Source organism: Episyrphus balteatus, chromosome 1 (genome assembly GCF_945859705.1).
Source record: "Episyrphus balteatus chromosome 1, idEpiBalt1.1, whole genome shotgun sequence".
Classification (NCBI taxonomy): Eukaryota; Metazoa; Arthropoda; class Insecta; order Diptera; family Syrphidae; genus Episyrphus; species Episyrphus balteatus.
Genome location: NC_079134.1, coordinates 51,563,448 through 51,585,109, shown reverse-complemented (window position 1 = coordinate 51,585,109; position 21,662 = coordinate 51,563,448). Strand labels below are relative to the sequence as shown.

At 29.4% G+C, this 21,662-nt stretch overlaps 1 protein-coding gene across 9 annotated transcripts in view; it reads right to left on the bottom strand.

Moving 5' to 3' along the window:
• LOC129907091 (GTPase-activating protein skywalker) overlaps positions 1 to 21,662 on the bottom strand; it is a 150,465-nt gene that overhangs the window by 81,084 nt on the left and 47,719 nt on the right. For 6 of the 9 annotated variants that reach the window (XM_055983147.1, XM_055983150.1, XM_055983154.1 and 3 more), the window contains 2 exons: positions 19,715 to 20,454; positions 3,340 to 3,375 (listed from right to left, as the gene is read on the bottom strand). In XM_055983147.1, the coding sequence (XP_055839122.1) occupies positions 3,340 to 3,375; positions 19,715 to 19,859 (181 nt within the window). In that variant the 5' untranslated portion in view covers positions 19,860 to 20,454. The remainder of the gene's footprint in view (positions 1 to 3,339; positions 3,376 to 19,714; positions 20,455 to 21,662) is intronic. The other 3 variants (XM_055983152.1, XM_055983153.1, XM_055983158.1) reach the window with 1 other exon arrangement.

The window sequence follows — 21,662 nt, the reverse complement described above, 5'->3', positions numbered from 1 at the left end:
CTTGTACGGTTAAAACGGACTTCGAACTCAACGCACGGAATTACATTACCCTGGTCTTTAAATACTTTGTTTTTGTGTGCTGGTGTAATCACCTGAATATTAAAGTAAGTATTCCCAAAGTGAAAAAAAATTAAAAATTCCTCAGAAAAAATTTCGGGGGGGGGGAGGGTAGCGAAAAATTAACTAACCATTTATTTGAATTATTATTCAGCCCTGTTGGGAGTTTCACGTGGACAGATATTTTTGTTCGTTAGCAATTTAAAAAGCTTCATTGCAAGTTTCATCGGAAGGAAATTAGCATGTTCCGCTAAACTGGCTTTTTGTTTTTCACCAAAATTTAAGTGAGCTGTTCCGAACTCACAAAAGAGGAAGAGTGAAATTTAATTTTTCCGGGTGGAATCTTGTTCACGTGAAACTCACAAGAGGACTGAATATGTTTTTCGGGAAACATATCGTCGCTTGAAAAGCAAAGTTTCGGAACATAGACCGACCGACGAAAATACTCTTCATAATTGCCTCGGTTCCTCTGTTTTGCGATTATGTGTGTATAAATCTCAATATCTCGAGAACGACTTGTCTCATACATCTACGCTACGCAATAGCTAAGATCGCATTTTTTTTGTAAAAAATCACTTAGATTCAACATAGTTTTCATATTTGTTTTCATCCAGGACCCACCAATCAACCTACATTCATATAGCGAAATTATAACATAATGTCTACTTTAAAAGTCCTAAAGTTTGGGAATTTCAGCAGCAATTAAATGTTTTCTTCTTTTAAACAAAAAATTTCGGGGGTTTCAACCCCCAAACCATCCCCCCCCTGCGTTCGCCCTTGACTGACGTTAAGAATGCATGAAAAAGTTAAATACTGATACCTACTTAAATTAAAATTTAGTATCCTGCCTATTGAAGCACCCTTCACACGTCTCCATTAATTTAATTCCAAACTTAAGTTGTGGCTTAAGAATTAAACATTCTTCTTTATTTCTTTGTCTCTAAAACTATTAAGTATATTTTATTTTATAAACCTATAAACCTAAGAGCTTATAATAAAGCTCTTGAATTTGTATTACTCTTTACCATACCAAAAAATGTTGGTAATACCAACATTTTTCAATCATCTCAAATCATAAATATATGAACAGAATCCTCATGCTATAATCATATGCAATAGGCATCAAAACATTCTTTTTTGTAAAAACAACTTATTGTGATAAGTAAAAAAATAAATAAATAAACAGAAACCCTATGAATGTTTAGATAGATACTCGTATTATAGCCTTCGAGAGAGTTAACAAAATATTAAAAAAAAAAAAAAAAACATGCACATTCGAGAAACACAAAAACAAACACTTCAATATCACTAATTCGGTCAACTCAACAAATTCTCTTAGAAAAAAATGTTATCAAGCAACTAACTTTTGATATCACACCTGAAGTGTGCATTCATAAAGATAATGTCAGCCAAGTGCCTTAAGTCTCAAAAATCCTCCAATTCAATTAAATAGAATCTTTATACACACCAACGTCAAAAAACATACAAACAACTACCCATTTTATGCCAAATATTGCATTTAAATAGAGAAACAAAAACAAAACAACATATTGTGTCATAGATAGAAAATCGTAACGTTTAGATAAAGAAAAAAAAATATAAACATTTGAAAAGATATTCATGATTTGGCGCTCTTATCAAGTTTTACGTAGATTTTCTATATATTTTTGCTGTCTCTTAATATCTAGAAAGATCTGTACATATTTTTATTTTTATAAAAAGCTCTTTAAATTGAGGGGAAAAGCTATATTGGGATGGCGATTAAAGATATTACAAATTTGTAGCATACATTTAGGTAAAATAAATCGTTTCCTGTAAGTATGCTAACAAAAATTTAACTTGCCAACAACTGCTTTAATAATTTCAAAATTATTTTGAACAAGGAAATATTAAGCTTTTGAAATAAAACATTTTTAAAAGTAATTATTTTGTTAGGTTTTATTATTTTAACTTTTGTTTTACTTCTTTAAAACTAAAGGTAAAATAATAATCATAAAAATAATCCAGCAGCAATACAAAAAACAAAATGTTGATGGTAATAATTTCGTCGTTTTTATGTTTTTTCGTGCACTCTTTTTAGTGCTTAAGATATTTACAAACTTTGAGAATTTTCTATCAACGTTTACAGTTTTGTCGAATTTTTAAGTAAAGCACTTCAAAACTTATTGTAAATTACACTGGTCTGCAAAATGTATCTTTTTTTTTCTCCTTCAAATAAATTTTTGAAATTATGAAAGATTTGACTTTCCTTAATGTAAATCTGGTTTCAGAAAAATTCTAGCACGTACCATTTTTTTAAATGATTTTTTAAAAATATGAGTAGATTGTAGAAAATAACCCTTTTAGATTCGGTTGACAAAAATAAAACTATTATTCATATTAAGCTCAAATTTGGAGAACTTATTTCTCATGACATGATCTGTCATATGACACATTAATTAAGAAAAGTTTAAACACATTTTAAGATACTAATTGACAAAAACAGTAAAAATATCGAAATCCTGCAGTTTTTAGTAAATCCCGCATGAAAAAAAAATCTTAATTAAGGATAATGTATAATGAGTTCGGATTCAAAATCATCACACTAAAATCCATTAGAAAAATATACTTTTGTTCTAGGGAGAAAGATATATGAATTTTTAGAGATCAGTTTCTTTATGGTAAGATATGCCAAACCTACTAAACTAACTTAAATTAAGATATCTCGGAGAAGAAAATAGATATTGAGAAGATTGAAACTGAATTTGAAAGAAAAAATAAGTTATTTCACAAAACGCATCACATAATCAGCATTATTAGGGTAAACTACACTGTACTCAAAATATTCTTTAGCTTACCTTTGCAATCTTTTTTTTTTCTGATTTTTTTTTTTTGATTTTGTAAACAAAAAAAAAACAGCTGTTAGCAGAGATTATGTATTCCAATCAAATGCCTTTATAAAAAAAAAAACACACGCTCTAAGTATGTATTTTATGTTTATTTTTTTTTTAATGTATACGAGAGGTATATAATTGAATCTTTTTTAATTCATTTTTGTACATCAACACTCTCTGTTGTTATTTTAAAAGAAATTTGGCGTACGAATGTCTCTGATAACGTGTGCTTTTTGTTTTTTTTTTTTTTATTATTTAAAAGCTCACCATGTGATACTTTCGAATGGATGAGTTCCATAAAAAATATATTATAAGTGGTTGAAATATTTTTCAAAACTTAATTAGTTAAAAAATGATAAATAAAAATTCCAACCAAATAAAAAATGCAAATAAAAACATAAATACTCACGCGGCAAGATGAGCCTTGATATTATTTGAAGATTACCTAAAAATAAATAAAAATAAAGTTTATTACTTATAAAGAAGACATTTGTTTATTTATTTGTTTTAATGTATAAGTTTCAAATTACATCTTATTATTATTTTACAAATACACTCTTTTTCAACAGAATAGGTACATAATTTTTCATTTGTTTATTAAGCGTTTTTCCCCAATAGTGGTGGGTAACCTAATAATTTTAAATTGTTTTCTGTTAGCTTAAGATGTGAGGAAATATGAAAATTAAAATTATTTCCAAAAGGACCACAACTTTTCTTTTCGTTCTCTCGTTTATTACTTTTTAGGGAAATTTTCATTTATTTTTAATTGAACGAAAAGATACGTACACCTTTGTTTTGCATAAAATGCGGATTGCGGGGAAGTTTACCATTAAAACCAATAACTGGAGTTTCTATTAAGTAATTTAATGATGTATTAAGTTAAAATTTTGAAAAGTTTTTAGTGGATTAATTTTGGGTTGGGTTCAAAATTTTATCCGCGATCAAAATTCTTTTTACAAAATTCTGCTTTCTAAGGTCAGTTTTATAAAATTCTGCAAACAATTCAAAAATGTTGGGAAATTTTTAAAAAGTGCGCGGTTGATAACATTTTCCAAATTTTTTTTTTTATTTTGTGCAGCGAAAAATTTACATTTTCATTTGATAAATTAAAAACAAAATTAAAAATAAACTTCTCAAAACAAAATAGGACCCACCCAAGATTAATTTTGAAATTGGCTCAAAAATTGCTTTATTTACATGTGTATGGACGGTAAATCGTTATTCAAAGCAGTGCGAAGTGCTCATAACATGTACCTAATCTTTACAATGCACCAAAGTGGAACAAAATTACTGAGGTGTATTGGGATATGCTATGAAAAATAGAGCAGAATTTTTCTCCAATATAATGCTAGAAGAATTTTGAAAAGCAGGGGTCGAATTCCTATCTTTTTCTACTGATTAAATAGAGACAGCAATATTAAAAAATTTAACGTATGATCGTAATCGTGTGCCGTGACTCAACCCCTGAATTATTAAAGACAGAATAGAAAAAAACAACAGTTTTGAAAAAAAACCGAATTTTAATTTAAAAGACAAAATTTTTAAAAACCAGAATTCTGAAGTCAGAATTTCAATCCGCTCCGGCTATCGAAGAAAAAAAAATAAGAAATAATAACGGGTTAAAATAATAATTCAGTAAATGCCGGAGTTCAGTTTCCAAAATTTTGTATTCTAAAATTTAAAAAATGTAAAATTCTGTATATTAAAATTTTGGAAACGCAAAATTCTGTATAATTCCATAATTCTATATTTCTGTTTTTAGAACTCTGTAAATGGAAAAAGAAAAATTGTTTTGATAAGAGTTATTGGAAAACAGAATTTTGAAAAGCAGAATTATGTATTTACAGAATTTTGAAATACCGAGTAACAGAAAACTAGAATAATGTAATAAAGAATAACTAACCCTCTGAGTATGAACCAAAGTAAAATTGTGTTTTAAAAGATTTTTTATTGTTATTTTTATAGCAAATTGAACATAATTAAAAACAAAACATTAATTGGTTATATTATTGAAACTATTGAAAAAATAGGTTGCTTTTAATAACAAATCTCGAAAAGTTCTTTTCCAATCGCTTTCAAATTTTTACACACCGTTTCATTTACATTCCTGTAAGTTCTTTTATTGTTTTTAACAAGAAAAAAATTATATTTTTTTCACTAGTAATTATTTAGTATAACTACCTGACACGGTCACGCTTTGATGTATCTCACCGCGATTCACCACCTTCGCAAAAATAAAAACTTGCGAGATTTTAGATGGAACGTTGTGTAAAAATTTGAAAGCGATTGGCAAAGAACTTTTCGAGATTTGTTATTAAAAACAAATAAACATGAGATATACCAAACACGTTGATTACAACTTAAGATTTCTCGAAGAAGAACAGAGATATTTAAGAGATTTAAACGGATTAAAGACAAGATTTAGTTCTTTTAGAAACCGTTACAAATTTATTTAACCCCTTGCTCCCTATTGGTTTCACCATGAAACCACCTATTTATTATTTTTTATTACTTGCTCAATAGGGCAAGTATTGGTTTCGTGTCGAAAAAAAAAATTGAGGTTTTAATCAAAACCAACATTACGATGATGGAGAATTCCGAAAAAGTGGGTCTCGCAATTCCGTCCGTGCGTCTGTGCGTCCATCTGTACACATTTCCACAGCCTAAACGCGTGGACGGATTTTCTTTAAATTTGGTACAGGTGATTTTTATAGATAGGGAAGGGTATAGCCCGACTCAGGACAACACGACTTTGTACACCCCAACCCACGACAGCCCGATTCAACCCATAGCCCGACTCAAGATAACCCGACTCATCGCAACTCGACTCAGGTCGAGTTCTTACCTGAGTCGAGTTGCGATGAGTCGGGCTATGGGTTGAATCGGGCTGTCGTGAGTCGGGGTGTACAAAGTCCTGTTGTTCTGAAAGTTGGTTTTATTTTGTTTTTTTATATCTCACTTAAAAAGTGTACCCCCATACAAATTTTTCAAGTTATACCAAATAACTCAAAAATGGCTCTAACCATTTTGATAAAAAAAATTTTATATAATTTTACAAACAAGACCCAACTTTTGATTAAAAAAAAATATTTTTTGGAAGGTTACTAACGGTATCTGCCATAGAACCGTTTTTTTTGTTTTAAAATATCTCTTACAAGCCTAACCCGATTTCAACGAAAATTTTTATACAAAAGCGTTTAGTTAACCATAATATTAAAATGTTATAAATTTTCAAAAAACACATTTTTGGATTTTTAAAAAATATTTCAAATTTTTTTTTGAAAAATCAATTTTTTGAAAACGGATTTTTGAAATGTTTCGAAATTTTGTTTTTAAGCGTAAAATAATTATTTATTCAAAATGGCATACCAACTTTTTTTTTTTAATGTTAGAAAATTTTTATATACAAAAAATTATTTAAAAAAAACGGGTCTAACGATTTTAAATTTTTTTTTTTCTCAAAATTCCTTTTCATACAAGAAATCAGATGTCATACTTCATTTTGTGATCAAAACCTTTAAAAACGGTGTTTTATTAATTATAAAAACAGATTTTATGTACTTTCTTACACTATGGGAAATGGTTTAACTAAATCGAATTATAATTTTGCCTCATTTTTGGATAAAAAGCTTTAAGATAAGATCTACTTTTACCATAAAAGCAAGTACGTGCGACCCAGTCGTGCATTTTATTTTTTATTGCAATAACCAAAATTTGAAAATTATTGCATGAGCTATTGCATTTTGAGTAGAACGACCAACAAAAACTTTAATATCTGTAAAAAAGTTAATATTTAGTTAAAAAAATGCAGGATTTGTGAGGGTTTTCTCAATTTTTCAAGTAGCCTTAAGCTTAGAGCTATAAAATTAAATAACGGTAACACTGAAAGATAATGATTATAATGGTTCTTCAATCTATGGAATTTGTAAACATATTTTTCATCAGAAAAATTGCTTTTCCAATCTAAATACTAGTTTAATAAGACTTTTTGGTAAAACACATTGGTTTGCACGCATTTTTATCTTTTAGTTTTTTTTACTAAAAACTCAACTTTTGTACTCTCAGCACAAACCATTCCTTATACAATGTAATTACTAGTTCAATCATTATTTTTTCGTTTTGGTGTTTAATTAGAAATTTTGTAATTTTTCGTGAAAAAAATAAAAAAAAAAAGTTACTCCGGGAACAAAGGGTTGAAACAAATAACCAAAAGCTAAGGAATAATCTCGAAAACTGGTAAAATGCGGCATTTTCGATTTTCTAACGGGATTATCTCAAAAACGTGATGTGATAGAATTGTTCTGACTCCGGATTCGAGCTCAGCACCCAAAAAACCTATAGAAAAGTATATCTTGGTGTCTGTAACAAAAACCTTTTTGACCAGTGTTATCTTTTGATGAGATATGAAGCTTTATATTTCATAGAGCCAGCTAATATGAATAAAATAGCTCCAATAAGAAAAAAGCGAAGGTGCACAAACGTGTACTAAGAAGGGTCTGAATAGGATAAGTACATACAGAATTTTGGTTAAATTGAATTTTAGAATGCAGAATAACGAATCTTTATCAAAAATAACGCTTAAAAATGATTAAAATTCAGGTCGATAGTAAATTCCGGCAAAACCGTAAGCTGGAAAGGATAAACTTATGAACCAAACTTGTACGATGAGCTAAACTTTTTTTTAAATAAAATTAAAATCTAGTTACGCATTGGCAAAGTAAGAGCTATAGAGAACTGTACCCAAAAATATTAAACCGTGACAACTTCATACCGACGCGAAACCGAGAATATTGCCTAATAAGTTTTGCGACATAGAAGTTAGAAACATCTCAGTGGCGATGACTGTGGGGTAACATTTGTATAATATACTAAACAAATATATCATCAAGTAATAATTTGTAAGGTATGGGAAAGTTTCAACGGTAATTTAAAATTCTTTTGAATGTAAAGCACACTTATTTGTGTTTTGGATATTATTGTAGATATACGCTTTAATTGTTTGGGTGCTTTGGCAATTCACCGTGGTATTCGAATTACGGTCTGTGAAGTCATGCATTTTTCGATTCGAAATTACATATATAAAAAAAATTTATGAAAACCTTGACATTGAATAAGGCGCCAAAAAATGAAACCTTATACAAGTTCAAAAACACTCATATTATACACGTACATAAAAACAACATTTGAATACCATTTTCATACTTTTTTAATGCACCAATAAAAAATTTTATTCACAAAACAACGTAGCATTGCGCCCCTGATGTCTTCATAAAAACAAAATACTCACTTTCAATTTTATTTCGAAAAATATACATACCGCAATTTCGAGTTTGCGTCTCAGAATTGCCACCATCAAGCGATTGAATTGTGATGAAAAAGGAAAACAAAATGTTAAACTCATAAATTAAAATTGAAAGTATCCCCATAAAATCAAAATCCGATAACGACGAAAAGAGCTAAAGCTTCTTGGTTTGATTGAATCAATAAACTTCCCAGTTTCCATTCTATAAGCAGGAAATGACAAAGAACAGCAAAAAATAAAATGCACGACTGGGTCGCACGAACTTGCTCTTAGAGTTAAAGTTGCTTAAATTTTTAAGACTTTTTATATAGAAATTTGAAAAAAAAAAAAAAATAAAATTCGTTTTTTTAAAAAAATGAAATAAAATCTGAAATTAAATTGCCCTCCAAAACAAGTATGCAGTTTTGATTGATATATTAACATGCATTTTTAGAAAAAAAAATTTCAAAATCGTTAGAGCCGTTTTTTAAAAAACTAATTTTTTATAAATAATTTTTTGGAAAAAAAGTTTAAAAATAAAATTGGTATGCCATTTTGTAGAAATCACTAATCAACATCTAAAAACAAAATTTCAAAAAAATTCAATGTCCCGTTTTCGAAAATTTGATTTTTCAAAAAAAAATTTTCAAATTTTTTTTAAAAATCCAAAAATATTTTTTTTTTTAAATTTTATTTTTGGCTTATATTTAGATTATATAAATGCTTCTTCACAAAAAGTTTCGTTGAAATCGAATAAGCAGTTTCGGAGATAATCGGATTTGAAAAAAACGGTTCTATGGCAGGTACCGTTAATAATGAAAAAAAATTTTTTCATTGAAAGATAGACCTTAGCTTAAAACTAACATTTGAATTTTTTAAACAAAATCGTTGGAGCCGTTTTCGAGATATTTCAATTTTACTAAAATCGGTATATGACAAGTACCGTTATTTTTGGTCCAAAAAAATTAATTCCGAAAACCCCTCTGGAGAGTCGCCAAATAACGCTACATACCAAGTTTGACATTAATCGGTCCATCCGTTTAGGCTGTAGCTCCTTATACAGACAGACAGACAGACTGACAGACAGACAGACAGACAGACGGACTTCCGGGACCCACTTTTTTGGCATTGTCTACCATCGTAATGTCATGGAAAAATGTTATCTCAACTTTTTTTTTTTGTACGAATACATAACTTGATATATAGTACCTATATCGCAAGTAAAAATCATTCATATTCTTTAAAAAGCTTCTCATCTGCTGACTAAACGACGACCTATCCTTTAAGATAAAATTTAAAAGCAAGAGGATAAAGAACTCAAATTAGATTAAATCATAAACTTAATTCAATTTAACTTCTACGCTTTCATTATTACAGCCCACCACGGCCCACCATCTTCCTTTTTGAAACTGCGTGTATTCATTCACTTAATGCCCAGAGATCCAGTTTATACAATTTAATAAAATAATCACAAATACATACACACACACATAGAACTTTTTCTGTAGAGGGAATGATGACAAGAAATCCATGTCACGCATCCGAAAAAGGCGCTGAAGTTTCTATAGTGTTGGAGTGGAACGAAATAAGTGGGCAATTAACACTCTGCCGCACAATCTTTACACGCTAATTTGACTATGCTGACGATGACGACGATCGACGAGACCAGGCAATTTCTGAATTAATCTCTGAATAATTCGATGAAATAAGTATCTGACATATTTATGTCGAAAAGACAGACAATCCGAAGGATTAAGCTTGTTAATTGCTTAACAAGTGATTGTCCACAATTGACAGTCTCTTTTGAGACCTATCAACAACTTTATATATATATATATATTTTTTTCTACTGAAGAGTGATGATAGGTAAAAACTTTAAGTGTCGGTATTGTATTCAATAAAGTCTTATAAATAAGTCGTACATATTTATGTTGTATTTGGTATAAGCTGACATATTAAAGAAAGATTCGATAAGTTGATTTTATCTCAGCTTAAAGCATAAAAGCCTGATTTTTTTTACGTTAAACCGTAAATTATTTTATAAGTTTTTTGTTTAGTTTTGAATCAACCGATTCAAACTTAAGTTTTAGTAGTAGTAAAAATCTTCCGTAATTGGTGGGGTCACCTACGGCTCTCTGTGGCAAAAACATGATTTATGGTCTTGGATACTAAACTTAAGCGAAAAAAATTGCGACGGACAACTTTACCACCGATTACTGCTTTGGGCCCTGAAGATGATCAGAACGACCAGTGACAAAGTCGTGACTTATGAGTCCAACTCTTCTCAGAGCAAAGCTTCTTTGAGGAGAACTTTAAATGTTCTTATTTCCGTTAATGGTGGTGGTGTGACATATCGATCTACTTCAACCACAAAGCTTAGCAAAATGCCAACCGTTGATAAGAGGAGGAATGATTTATTGGTTGATCGGTTGATGAGAAATAATTGTAATCCAACAAACTTGCTCTGCCAAAGTTTTCTTGATAGAACCAGTGTAGTGGCGACCAAAGCAATGAAGGCCTATAAAAGAAACCAAACCAGAATCCAAAACCAGCATTCCCACAAGGAAAGGACCAATGTAGTTTGAATGGTCTCTTTTGAACAATGTATGGCAAGGAAGAAAATTTAAATGAATTTCTAAATTTTAAGGAAATCTTTCAGATTAAAGAGCTACTATCTGCAACTTCAGTAGCCTACATTAATTTCTTTTTATGACAATCGGAACGGATAGATAGAGCTATATGTGACACTGATTGGTTAAAAACATGAACCTTGTTTGCTTAAGTATTTTATTTATGCACTTCTACTAAATTTAATGAACAAAAAAAGTTTAACAAACGGCGGCGAGTGTTATTGGTAACAAAATAAAGTACAATTTTTTTTCATGAAGTATAACTCGATTCCTTTTATACTTATCAAAAAAAAGAGAAGGAATTTACAAAAACCAATAAAAAAAATCAAGAAGTTTAGTGGCTCCCGGAAATTACGCCATAGAAAATTACGCCAGAATTTTTTTTTTTTTCGAAAAAAAAAAAAACGGCAGAATGTTTCTTTTGGTCAAAATTGGAAAAAACACCAGAAAATAATTTGGAAAAAAAGGCAGAAATATTGGAAATTGTGCCAGACAGCTTTGGAAAAAGAGTCGGAAAATGAAATGGAAATCAAGCCAGAAAATAGTACGTTCTGGCTTAATTTCCACATTTCATTTTGGAAAAGAGCCTGAAAACTAATAAATTCTGGTTCATTTACCATTTTAATTTATTGTCTGAATATTAAATCAAAATTTAGTATACGAATATAATAATAAGCGATGTAACAAAAACTTTATTTAATTATTTTATTATGTTTTAAAAAACAATATACTCGTCATAACTCTTATTTGCTTACCAATATTATCTAAAAACAGTTTTCAGGCTCTTTTTCCAAAACAGAGATGGAAAAAAACGCTAGATGTATTCTGGCGCTTCTTACAATTTATTTTTTGCGGGCTTTTTTTTCCATTTTATAAAATGGAAATAGCACCAGAATTTTTTTTGGAAAAAATGCCAGAAATTCTGGAAATATTCCCAGAAAAGTTTTGCACTTTTTGCCTAGGAAAAAAGCCAGATTTATAAATATTTTAGTTCCGAAAAAAAACTGAAGTGAAGAAATACATATCACATTACAAAATATTCCAACTCGGTACTGGTACTAGTATTTTATCACCCTGTTTCTGTTTCTTTATAAAAGCAAGTAGGGACCAGTATCTTTTATTTTTTTTTGAAGTAGGTACCAAAACAAGGAGACTTGAACAGAACTTTTAAGTACTTGACCACTTCCTCAACTATTGGACCTGTAACTTTAAGTTACTTTCATTTAATAAAGAACAGAACCGACTAATCTATTCGATATTTTTGAAAAAGTAAGAAATTTGAAGCTTACCGAATGTTTGATTCGTAACATAATTACATGTAGATTTTAATTCAATTTAGTTCAAAAACAAATTTGCAGTTCTTGCAGATCATTGAGGAGGCATTTGAAAATTATTTAAAAGTTAAAGTGCAATACCTCTTCAGGTTTCGGTGCTTAGAGCCGTTGTGTTCAGCGTTTTTTTCTGCGATTAACAGGGTTTTTTCGTTTTGTTTCCGTGATACTGTACGGCATTTTCTTTGGTCTTTGACTTTTTTCGCAATATTTAATAAATCTAAAGCTCAAAAGTCTAGATTTTCAAGGTCAAACCGCGAAATTAAGATTGTCGAAATAAGCCTTCACGTGTAGACAAATCCTTATTCTAAAAAAAATTTGTACAAAGACTACCAGTAAATTGCGTCATGTCGTAGAATCAATATTTCTGCAGATTAAGCTACAATTTATTTTATCAGTATTTCAAAAGCATTGTTTTGGGATCGGTTTTATGATTAAAAATGCAACTGCACTGAATGTAAAAAAAAGCACAGCAGTTCAAAGCACTGCAAAAAATAAACCAATTATGTATTGAATGATTTATTTTGACATTCACGATTTTACAAATTTCTGTATACAAAAGTAAAGAATATGTATTTAGAAAAATAAGCATTTTTTATTCATTCAATACACTAAAAAAAAAAAAAACAAATCCTAAACATATGTCGCACACAACAAGAAAAACAAAAACAGAAAAAGATGTACATTGAAATAAAATAAATTTAACAAAAACTACAAATATATATAACCTGAAACATTTTTCTCTGATGACATGACATTCAAACTAATACAGCACGACACTAAATCTTTCTGCACTTTGGCACCCTGCACATCCACCAGCTACGTAAAAGTTATATTTAGTTTTTGTTTTTATTATTTTTTTTTTTTTTTTTATTTTACGACTAAATCATTTTTCAAAAATTCTAAAGAAACCTGTGCGAAAGAAGAAAGAAAAAAAAGTCATAAATTTTTGTTTAAAAAAGCTTGATGAAATGGTCCGCTCAAAGATCATCGGCAGAAATAATCTCCTTTGGATGTCCATTTTTAATGACACGCGCTGGTCTATTTACGATTTTTTTTCTTTGATTTTTTGTTGATAAGCTTTTAACAAATATTTCAACAACAACAACAAATGAGATATTAAAAAAGAAAAAGAAAGAAAAAAAAACGCATTTATAGAACACGAAAATCCAAGCAAAATACATGAATTAACGACCAAAAGCCAACACTTGAAAGAGTCCACTTCAGTTTTTGATTTATAAAGAGCTTTTCTTTGCCAATCTTATGGAATTCAATAAAATACGCGACGACGACGACGCCGACTGGTCGCAAGATATGGCTTGAAAGTAAAATCAAGTAGAAAGTAGGTACGAAAAAAAAACAAGAAAATTTGCTACAAGTATTTATTGGTTTATCTACTCGCTACTCGTATATTAAATTGTTTGAAATAAACTTTGTAATGTAAATAGAAAAATCACTCAAGGAAGGCACAACGGGCCTGTTCTGTTTTTCGTTTTCCAGAAGGCAGTTTTTCGCAAAAAACTGAAAATTCTACAAAATTTGTTTTTTTTTATGATTTCATTGTTTTTGACGGTTTCGTTTCATTTGTATTTTTTGAAAAGATGAAGATTACACAAGGAATCTATAAAGTTCTCAAAAATATCTTTGGTCAAAGGGTGTTTTTTTAATGGCTTGCGTGACATACATTTTTTTTTGATTTTTCAAACTCGGTGAAAAAATCTCGTTTGTTGGAAGAATTAAGAATTTAAACAGCTTAAAAAATTATCTTGAATTAAAGGGTGTTTTTTTATTAATGCTAAAATTAAGAATTAGTTCCAAAAAACCTATGACAAAAATGGTACTTTAGAAAAAATTGGTAAAAATAGTTTTAAATGAACAGAGGCTAAGAATCTATGAACATATTTTAAGAGAAAGGGTGTTTTTTTTTGGGAATTAGGAAAGAAAAAATTCGAGATAAGTCAAATAAAATCGATTGTATTAATGGAATCCCTGCGAACTTCGAACTTTATTAAAAATATTGTCATAGGAATGATAAAATTATTTAAATTTTTTTATGTAAAAGGGTGTTTTTTTGATGTGCAGATAAAAGCAAAAACTATGTAACAATAGTGGTATTCTATTCAGCATTTATGTTACTTTTGATATAAGAAGCAAAATTTTAAAGTGTTTATGAGATTATCATTGTTAAAAGGGTTTTTTTTATCGAAGACAAATTTTTGAGCCCCTCTAATGAAATTTGGAAACAACATTTGCATTTGGGATAAAAAGCAAAAATAAAGAAAGGTGTTTTTTTTCGAGGAGGGATCATCATTAAGAACTTAAGTAATGGGAACCAAAGATAAAATGAGACATTGGGTGAAAGGATGTTTTTTGAGTGAATGAAAAAAAAAATATGTGTGCAATTCACACGTGGTACATGTGAAACCTTAAAAAATCATTTTTCTTGCAAAAAAAAATAAAAAAAAACTACTTTTTTTTATTCAATCACCTTAAAATCCATTTTTTATATGACAACCTACAATAAATTGTATATCATCTGAAAGCTTATTGTCATATTTCTACCATGCCCAGAAAAAAGTAAGAAATTTTTCAAGCCAACCATGTCGAAATTTTAAACTGAGATTAAGGTACTTCGCCCAAAAAAACACCCTTTTACCAAAGTTCTTAGACGTTATACACGAATCAACTGTCCACAAATAGCCAACTGTCCGAATAGCCAACTTAGACTATTGGACATTAATGACACTTTATCACGTTATCTACTAAACATCGCTTCGGAAACAATTGTGTATAACGCAGGGTGATTACCAGAGGCATAGTTCTTTTTAAGTCTGTTCAATTTCTTGGTTACTTTATACTTTACACTATACCACTAAGCAAGATCTGTATCATCCCAGTACTGCTTATTTGGTAGTAAATTTTTTTGAAATCTCTTTGGTTATATGTTTAACGATGAAAAGTGAAAGATAATATTCAGGGGGCTTTAGAACAAAATCGACCTGATAAAAAAAAATCTGGTATAGTTTCTATTAATTGTCAGGAATAATTCCGGAATGTCCTCAAATCAAAACATAAAGCTCCTAACTAACGTACATATTATAGTATCTATATGTAGCTATTGTTTAAAATGTTTGGTTGACATCTCCTTCAAATTTAACGCGGACAAACAAATTATTTATGGAATCATAAATTGTGAGTATTCGAAAAAATTAAAATGCTTCAAAAAATGTTTTTATCATTCAAAAAAAAAAACAACAGAAAAAAAATAAGATAAAATATTATGATAAATATGACATATTAAATTACTTCTAAACATATTTATCAGATGAAGTTAAAAGAAAAAATAATAACACTTCTCAAAGTAGGGGAGAGTGGGGCCAAATGTAACACTTTTTTCTAAAATCGATGGTTCTCCTACAAATTTGAAAGTGGGTCAACCAGACCTTTTGTAAATTAAAGACCCATGTTTTAGCTCCAAGATCCATCATAAAAATTTAGCAAAACATAACGGTAATGTTGAAAAATAAAGCTTCCAAAAAAAAAATCGTGTTGTTTCAACTTACCCCACATACGGGGCAAAGTGTAACACATACCGGGGTAGGTTGTACCAAGAACTAAAAATAAGAGAAAAATACCTTTATTTGTTTATATTTATTTATTTTTAATTAATAACAATAAAAACAAACCTCAGTCATGAAATTTTGGTGCAAATTTTTAAAAACTGGAGCAAATCCAAGATTTCCAGAGAAAATTTGACAGTAGTCTTGAATAAAAGTTATCCGAATTCATAAATTGTTTTATAAGCTTTATGAATTCAAGTGGTGGCTCAAAAATGTTTTTCCAATTTCAAAATAAATACAAATTCAATTACAAGCATTCATATTCAGGGTTGTTAATTATATTAGGTAAACAATTTTTCAGTATAGGTAGGTTTTTACATGGTACAACTTGCCCCGGAAAAATGTTACAACTAGCCCCAGCATGAAATTTGGCACATAAAATCAATTTAAAAAAAAAGCGAAACTGATATAGACATACCATATACACGCAATTTGAGCCAAAACACAGTTGCATATAACAAAAAAACACTTAGCACTCTATCTTTTTCGGGTAAAGAGGTAGACCGAAAATAAAATTTAAAAAAAAAGTTACAAACATGCATTTTTTGGGCACCACTAGTGTAACTTCTCACCCTGTCGTCTAATCTTCATCTGAAGAAAATGTGACGGTAGATATGCAAAAATTGAGCATTTTTCTCCTTTACGCGTTTCTTAATATTGAAAGGAACATCGCTTTTTTTAGCTGTTAATTCTTACCCCTGTTACATTTAGCCCCACTCTCCCCTACACAGGAACCGCTATTATATCTTCTATTTGTAGTTTTTGTTGTTGTTTGTTTAATCGTTTATTTTATCACTTATCAGTAGAACACAGTGTTGGTATATAAACGCGAATTGGTAAACAAAAGCTAAGTGCCTTTTAAAGTATTTAAACATATGTGAAGTAACAGTTTCTTTTTAAAAGAAAAAAAAAAAAGCAGCGAATCGGAAAAAGAGAAACAAAAATTGATTAACATTAATTTAATTTTTGTATCGATTTCTTTCACAGTTAGCGGCTTTCCTGTGGTCGTGCAAAAAGAAATATTTTTCGAGAGAAAACCAAAAAAGTCTAAAAATTTGTAGAAGCTTTTATTAAGTTGAAATCTGTATACGAAAAAAGACCTTGGAGGAGTATTTGACATATGTACAATAAAAAAAAGTCTGATAAAACAATCCTGTCAGCACATAATAAAAACCTACAGACATTTATGTATATTGATTTGGTACCAAAAGGAAATCATTTGTCTGGACAAAAATTTGGTGCAGATCCAAATATTAAATGAAAGATTCATATCATTTTACAGCTTGTAAACTTTTTCGGAAAATTAAATAATAAAAAAAATAGACTTCCGATTTCCAACTGACCACAAAGAAAAATGATAACAATAACAAATCAATTCAATCTTGTAAAAAAAAAGAAAAAAAGAACAATCCACATATTAAAAAAAAATACGTGGCAGAAAAAATAAAACAAATCGATTTCAATAATTTCATACAATTCCCAAAACATTGAAAGCAGCGGCATCAACAAAAGAAAAAAAAAATCTATACAAAGATTGAGTTATTTCGACAGAAATTGGCAACTATAAAATAAAAACGACTCCACAGTAGCCAGAACAGAATGTAATTTGTTTGGAACTCGTGTTTTCTTCTCATAATTCATAGTTAATGGAAAAAAGAGAAAAAAAAACACTGACGGACAATTTATTTATTTATTTTATTTTTTTTTTTGTTTTTGCTTTTTATCCTGAACAAAACCAATAACACTTGTTCAGGTGTGAATTCCATATGTTCGTGGAAGGTGATTTCTTCAGATTAATTTTTTTTTTTTTAAATCGGAAGTTTCCGTTTATTTAAATGAAGTGAAAGAATGGGTGTTCTTGAGTTGCGAATTGATTTATTGCCAAATATATATTTTCCAAAGTATTTTTTTTTTGTTGTGTTAAACATGACTGAGTGATAGGTTTTTCATTAATTTTAAATCTTTTTAAAGAAGATAGAAAAAAGTTTTATTTTAAGTCCTATTGAAATTTACTCGTGTTATGATTATTGTTTTTAACTTCATTTTTTTAATTACAATTAGACTATTTTGTTTTGTCACAAACTTTTCCATGCTTAAAAAGCTTGGTGGCTTAATTCTTTTCGTGGCGAGTTCGTCTGTTACACAGTTTTCTAGAATTACTGAATCCTTACAACCAAAAAAATATGAATTGAATTTCAACTCGAGAGTAAATCAACTTGAGATTGATTTCCAAAAAAAAAGGAAAAATGTCCCAAAAATGGTATGGAATGTTTTATTTTTTTCAAAAATTTAACTTTTTTAAAAAACTTATAACTTTTCTTTGGTTTATCTAAACTTGAAGTCATATTTAGTAATAAAATGCTTAAATAAACTCAAGAGAAGTTGATTTTGATCATGTATTAGTAATTTAATTATTAAATTATAAATCTGCAAGTTTGCAGGTTTATCTAAACTTACAAAACTAAGCCTCATTTAAATCTTATCGTCCATAGTTACAGCTATGGACAAAGAAATAGCACACTTTTGATTTTTCTTACAAAAAATGGATTTATTTGGGACCTTTTAACGTATAAATTATAATTTTTATAACAGGGCATGCATTAGCTTATGGGGATTCATAAAATTAATAATTATAATTTATTTCATTTCAATTCAATTTTTAAAAATTATAATGTGTAGAGAGTACCCCATTTCTTGTGGACAAGGAAATAGCACACATTCAGAAAATCATAAAAATAATCATTTCTAAGCAAAAATTCTTACAATTTCCAATAAATTCAATACTTCAAGTTAGTAACTTGTTAGTAGACCACGGTTTTTCAAAGTTCCTTGGTACCTCTTTGGTAAACTTTCAACTAACGTCTGGTATCCACTTTGTGGAGTACGGTACAACGCTCCCTTGATTCTGGCCCAAAGATCGTTTTGGATTTTCGAATTTTGTTTCCCCAAGCTTAACCTTGACATCAATTTATAAATTTTCTATGGGGTTAAGATCGTGAATTTGAGATGGATAGGTGCAAACATCGATTTTTTCGTCCGAAAACCTATCTTGTACTATTTTTGATGCATGTTTGGGCCATCGCATGTGTGAATATCTAATTAACTGGCGAGAAATATGGTTCTTTGGTATTCTCATGTAATATTAAGACAAAAGAATTTATCAATTCTGCCATCCACCTAACCAATGGGTCCTTACCATGCCAGGAAAATGCGCCCCAGACCATCAAATCCGAGAAAAATTTTGTATGAGAAATAAAATTTTTCCCGATCTGCGTACTTTGAGCTTTTAATAATGCAACCCAACACTCGTTATACAAAATCATTAACTTTCCCTGAATTTCGAGATTTTACAAATTTTATGCTTTACGGCACTCCACTATTTGTAGAACAGTCAAACAAAAAGAAACCTGAAGCTTAATAAAAAGCCTTTTGAAAAAAATAATTATTAATTACATTAATTAATAATTATAATTATTTTATAAGAAAACAAATTATCTGCACCATTTTCCAAAAAGTGCGTCAAATTTTAGTTTCTTAATTTTCAAAATTGAAAAAATTGAGTAATATTTGCAATACTATTGTCAATATTTCTCGAGTACTATACATACAAAAATTTGTTTTAAGACGATTTCAAGAAATAGATGTCTAACTTATCAATAAATTAAGATATCAACTAAAAAACAAATAACTTTTGACGAACATATCGGTCTAAAGATTTATAACTGATAACATATCAACGGATATTGACAAATATCTAATAATAAATACCAAGTCAGCCAAAATACGTTCTCTGACTAAAGGTCGCAAAATATAAAAAATTATTTTCAATTCACAATTTATATTTGGCAACATATTTATTTTAAAACATTTTCCAATGTACGCTAATATCAGAAATAAATAAAGTGTACAAAAAATCACTCACCTGATTGCTTCGAATTGGTTTGATAGTCAAGATTTTTAATTTCCGATGTATCGACGTGGGGTGCAAAACCCTCATACAGATCACTTTCCTCCTCGATTCCGCTTAGTTTATCGGCATTCACCGATGCATCCCGACTATATGGCATTTTTGGATCAATTTTAAAATTCCTTCCTTCTTTCCCGGGGATAAATTAATAGTAATATATAAAATTATATTCTTTGGTAATTGCGTTTCGAGATTTCCTTTCTGTTAGCTGATTTTTTTTACACAGAGCGCGATATATTTAGAGAGATAGAGATTGATTTATTAAAATTTTAATTTCAATAATTCGATTTATTTGTATCTATCTTTTTTTTTTATTTTTTTTTTGTTTGTGTGTAATTTTGCTCTTCTTTTGCCTCGTGTTATAATTTTTGTGACTAGATATTTGGGTGTTGATTGCAGTTTTTATTTAAATTTATTGTTGTTTTTGATTTTTTTCTATAAATTGTACAAAATTTTATACGAAGACGGATATTCGTGTTGTTATTCTTCTTCGATTTTTCCTTTTTGTGTTATTGTTTGTTCTAAAAATGAATTTCAGTTTTTGTATTTTTCTTTTTGGCTTTGTACTGTTTATGGAGATAGAAATACTCCAATGCGATGGTGTCGTGCTGAATTCATCATTGAATTTCGTAAAAATATTTACTTATGTGAGATCTTCGAATAACATTTTCCAATGTTGTAAAACTTCTTTGATCCTGAAAATGGAAGAAAAACAGGAAAATATTAAGTTTTTTGTTATGTTTGCAAAAACTAAGCTTTGTTATTGTTATTTTAAGTCGGTGGGTGGTTTTCTGATATTTTAAAATTGATTTTTTTTTTTTATTTAAATTATTCATACAGATATTGGGCCCTACTAATAATTAAATTTAAAGCTCACGTTAATATTAATTTTAATTCTGCATATTTCACTGTACAAAAACCAATTTAGTAGTCACTTTCAAGGGAAACTCAACAATAAAATTTAACCGAGCGTTAGCCTTTAAACAAAAAAAAATTATGCACTACTTGTCATAATGTCATGGACATGTCGTAAGAGAAACGGTTTTAATACAGGCATTGGGGATTTGAATATTTCGTGGAAATTTTGCGAAATTTTCATGACTCATCCTCATTACCAGCAAGAACACTACGGACAGCTGGCTTCTTCTGTTATATAAATGTTATCAGTATAAGCCAGAGTTCGGTATTTTGAAAAACTGTGCCATTGGTGTTAACTTCTGAATCGTGCACGATTGGTCGGTGTTAAAGAGGTTGCATGATAAGAACACATCGCCTTGTCGTAAGCCTGACCGGTAATCCATTCGCACCAGCAGCTTTATACGATTTGAGTTTTGAGATACCTGGGGTCGAATTACGGTATACGTTCGTTAACGTATGGTCTCTATGTGTCTCTATCTTTTTCTACTAATTAAATAGAGACAGAAATAGTCAAAACGTTAACGTATGATCGCAATCGTAAATAAATCTTGTTGGGCGGATATTTTGGCCGTCATCGCATACATTCTTCGTCGAAACAAGGATTTCTTTTAAGTTAAACCCAGCATTTAAAACGAACATTACAGTCCGTCAATTTGTAAGTGTCTTTGCGTTTGTGAGGGCATCTGTACACATTTCGACTGTCCAACGAATTGACGGATTTTAGCTTTACTTTTTTATTCTGCTTTCTGCAGGTTAAAGATACGTTGGCGATAAGCCAGAAACGTATATCTAGGAATTCTCACTTTTCATCAACTGGCTTAAGACCTTGAAACTAAATATTTTTTAATCTGTTGTCAAAAACTATTAAAAAAGAAAATATTTCAAGAATTCAACAAATATTCAAAGTTTCTTGGACCAAAGGATTTTCTTTTGAAATTTGTGAATATTCTCCGTTGGTACAAAATTGAAAAAAAAAAATCGGCCT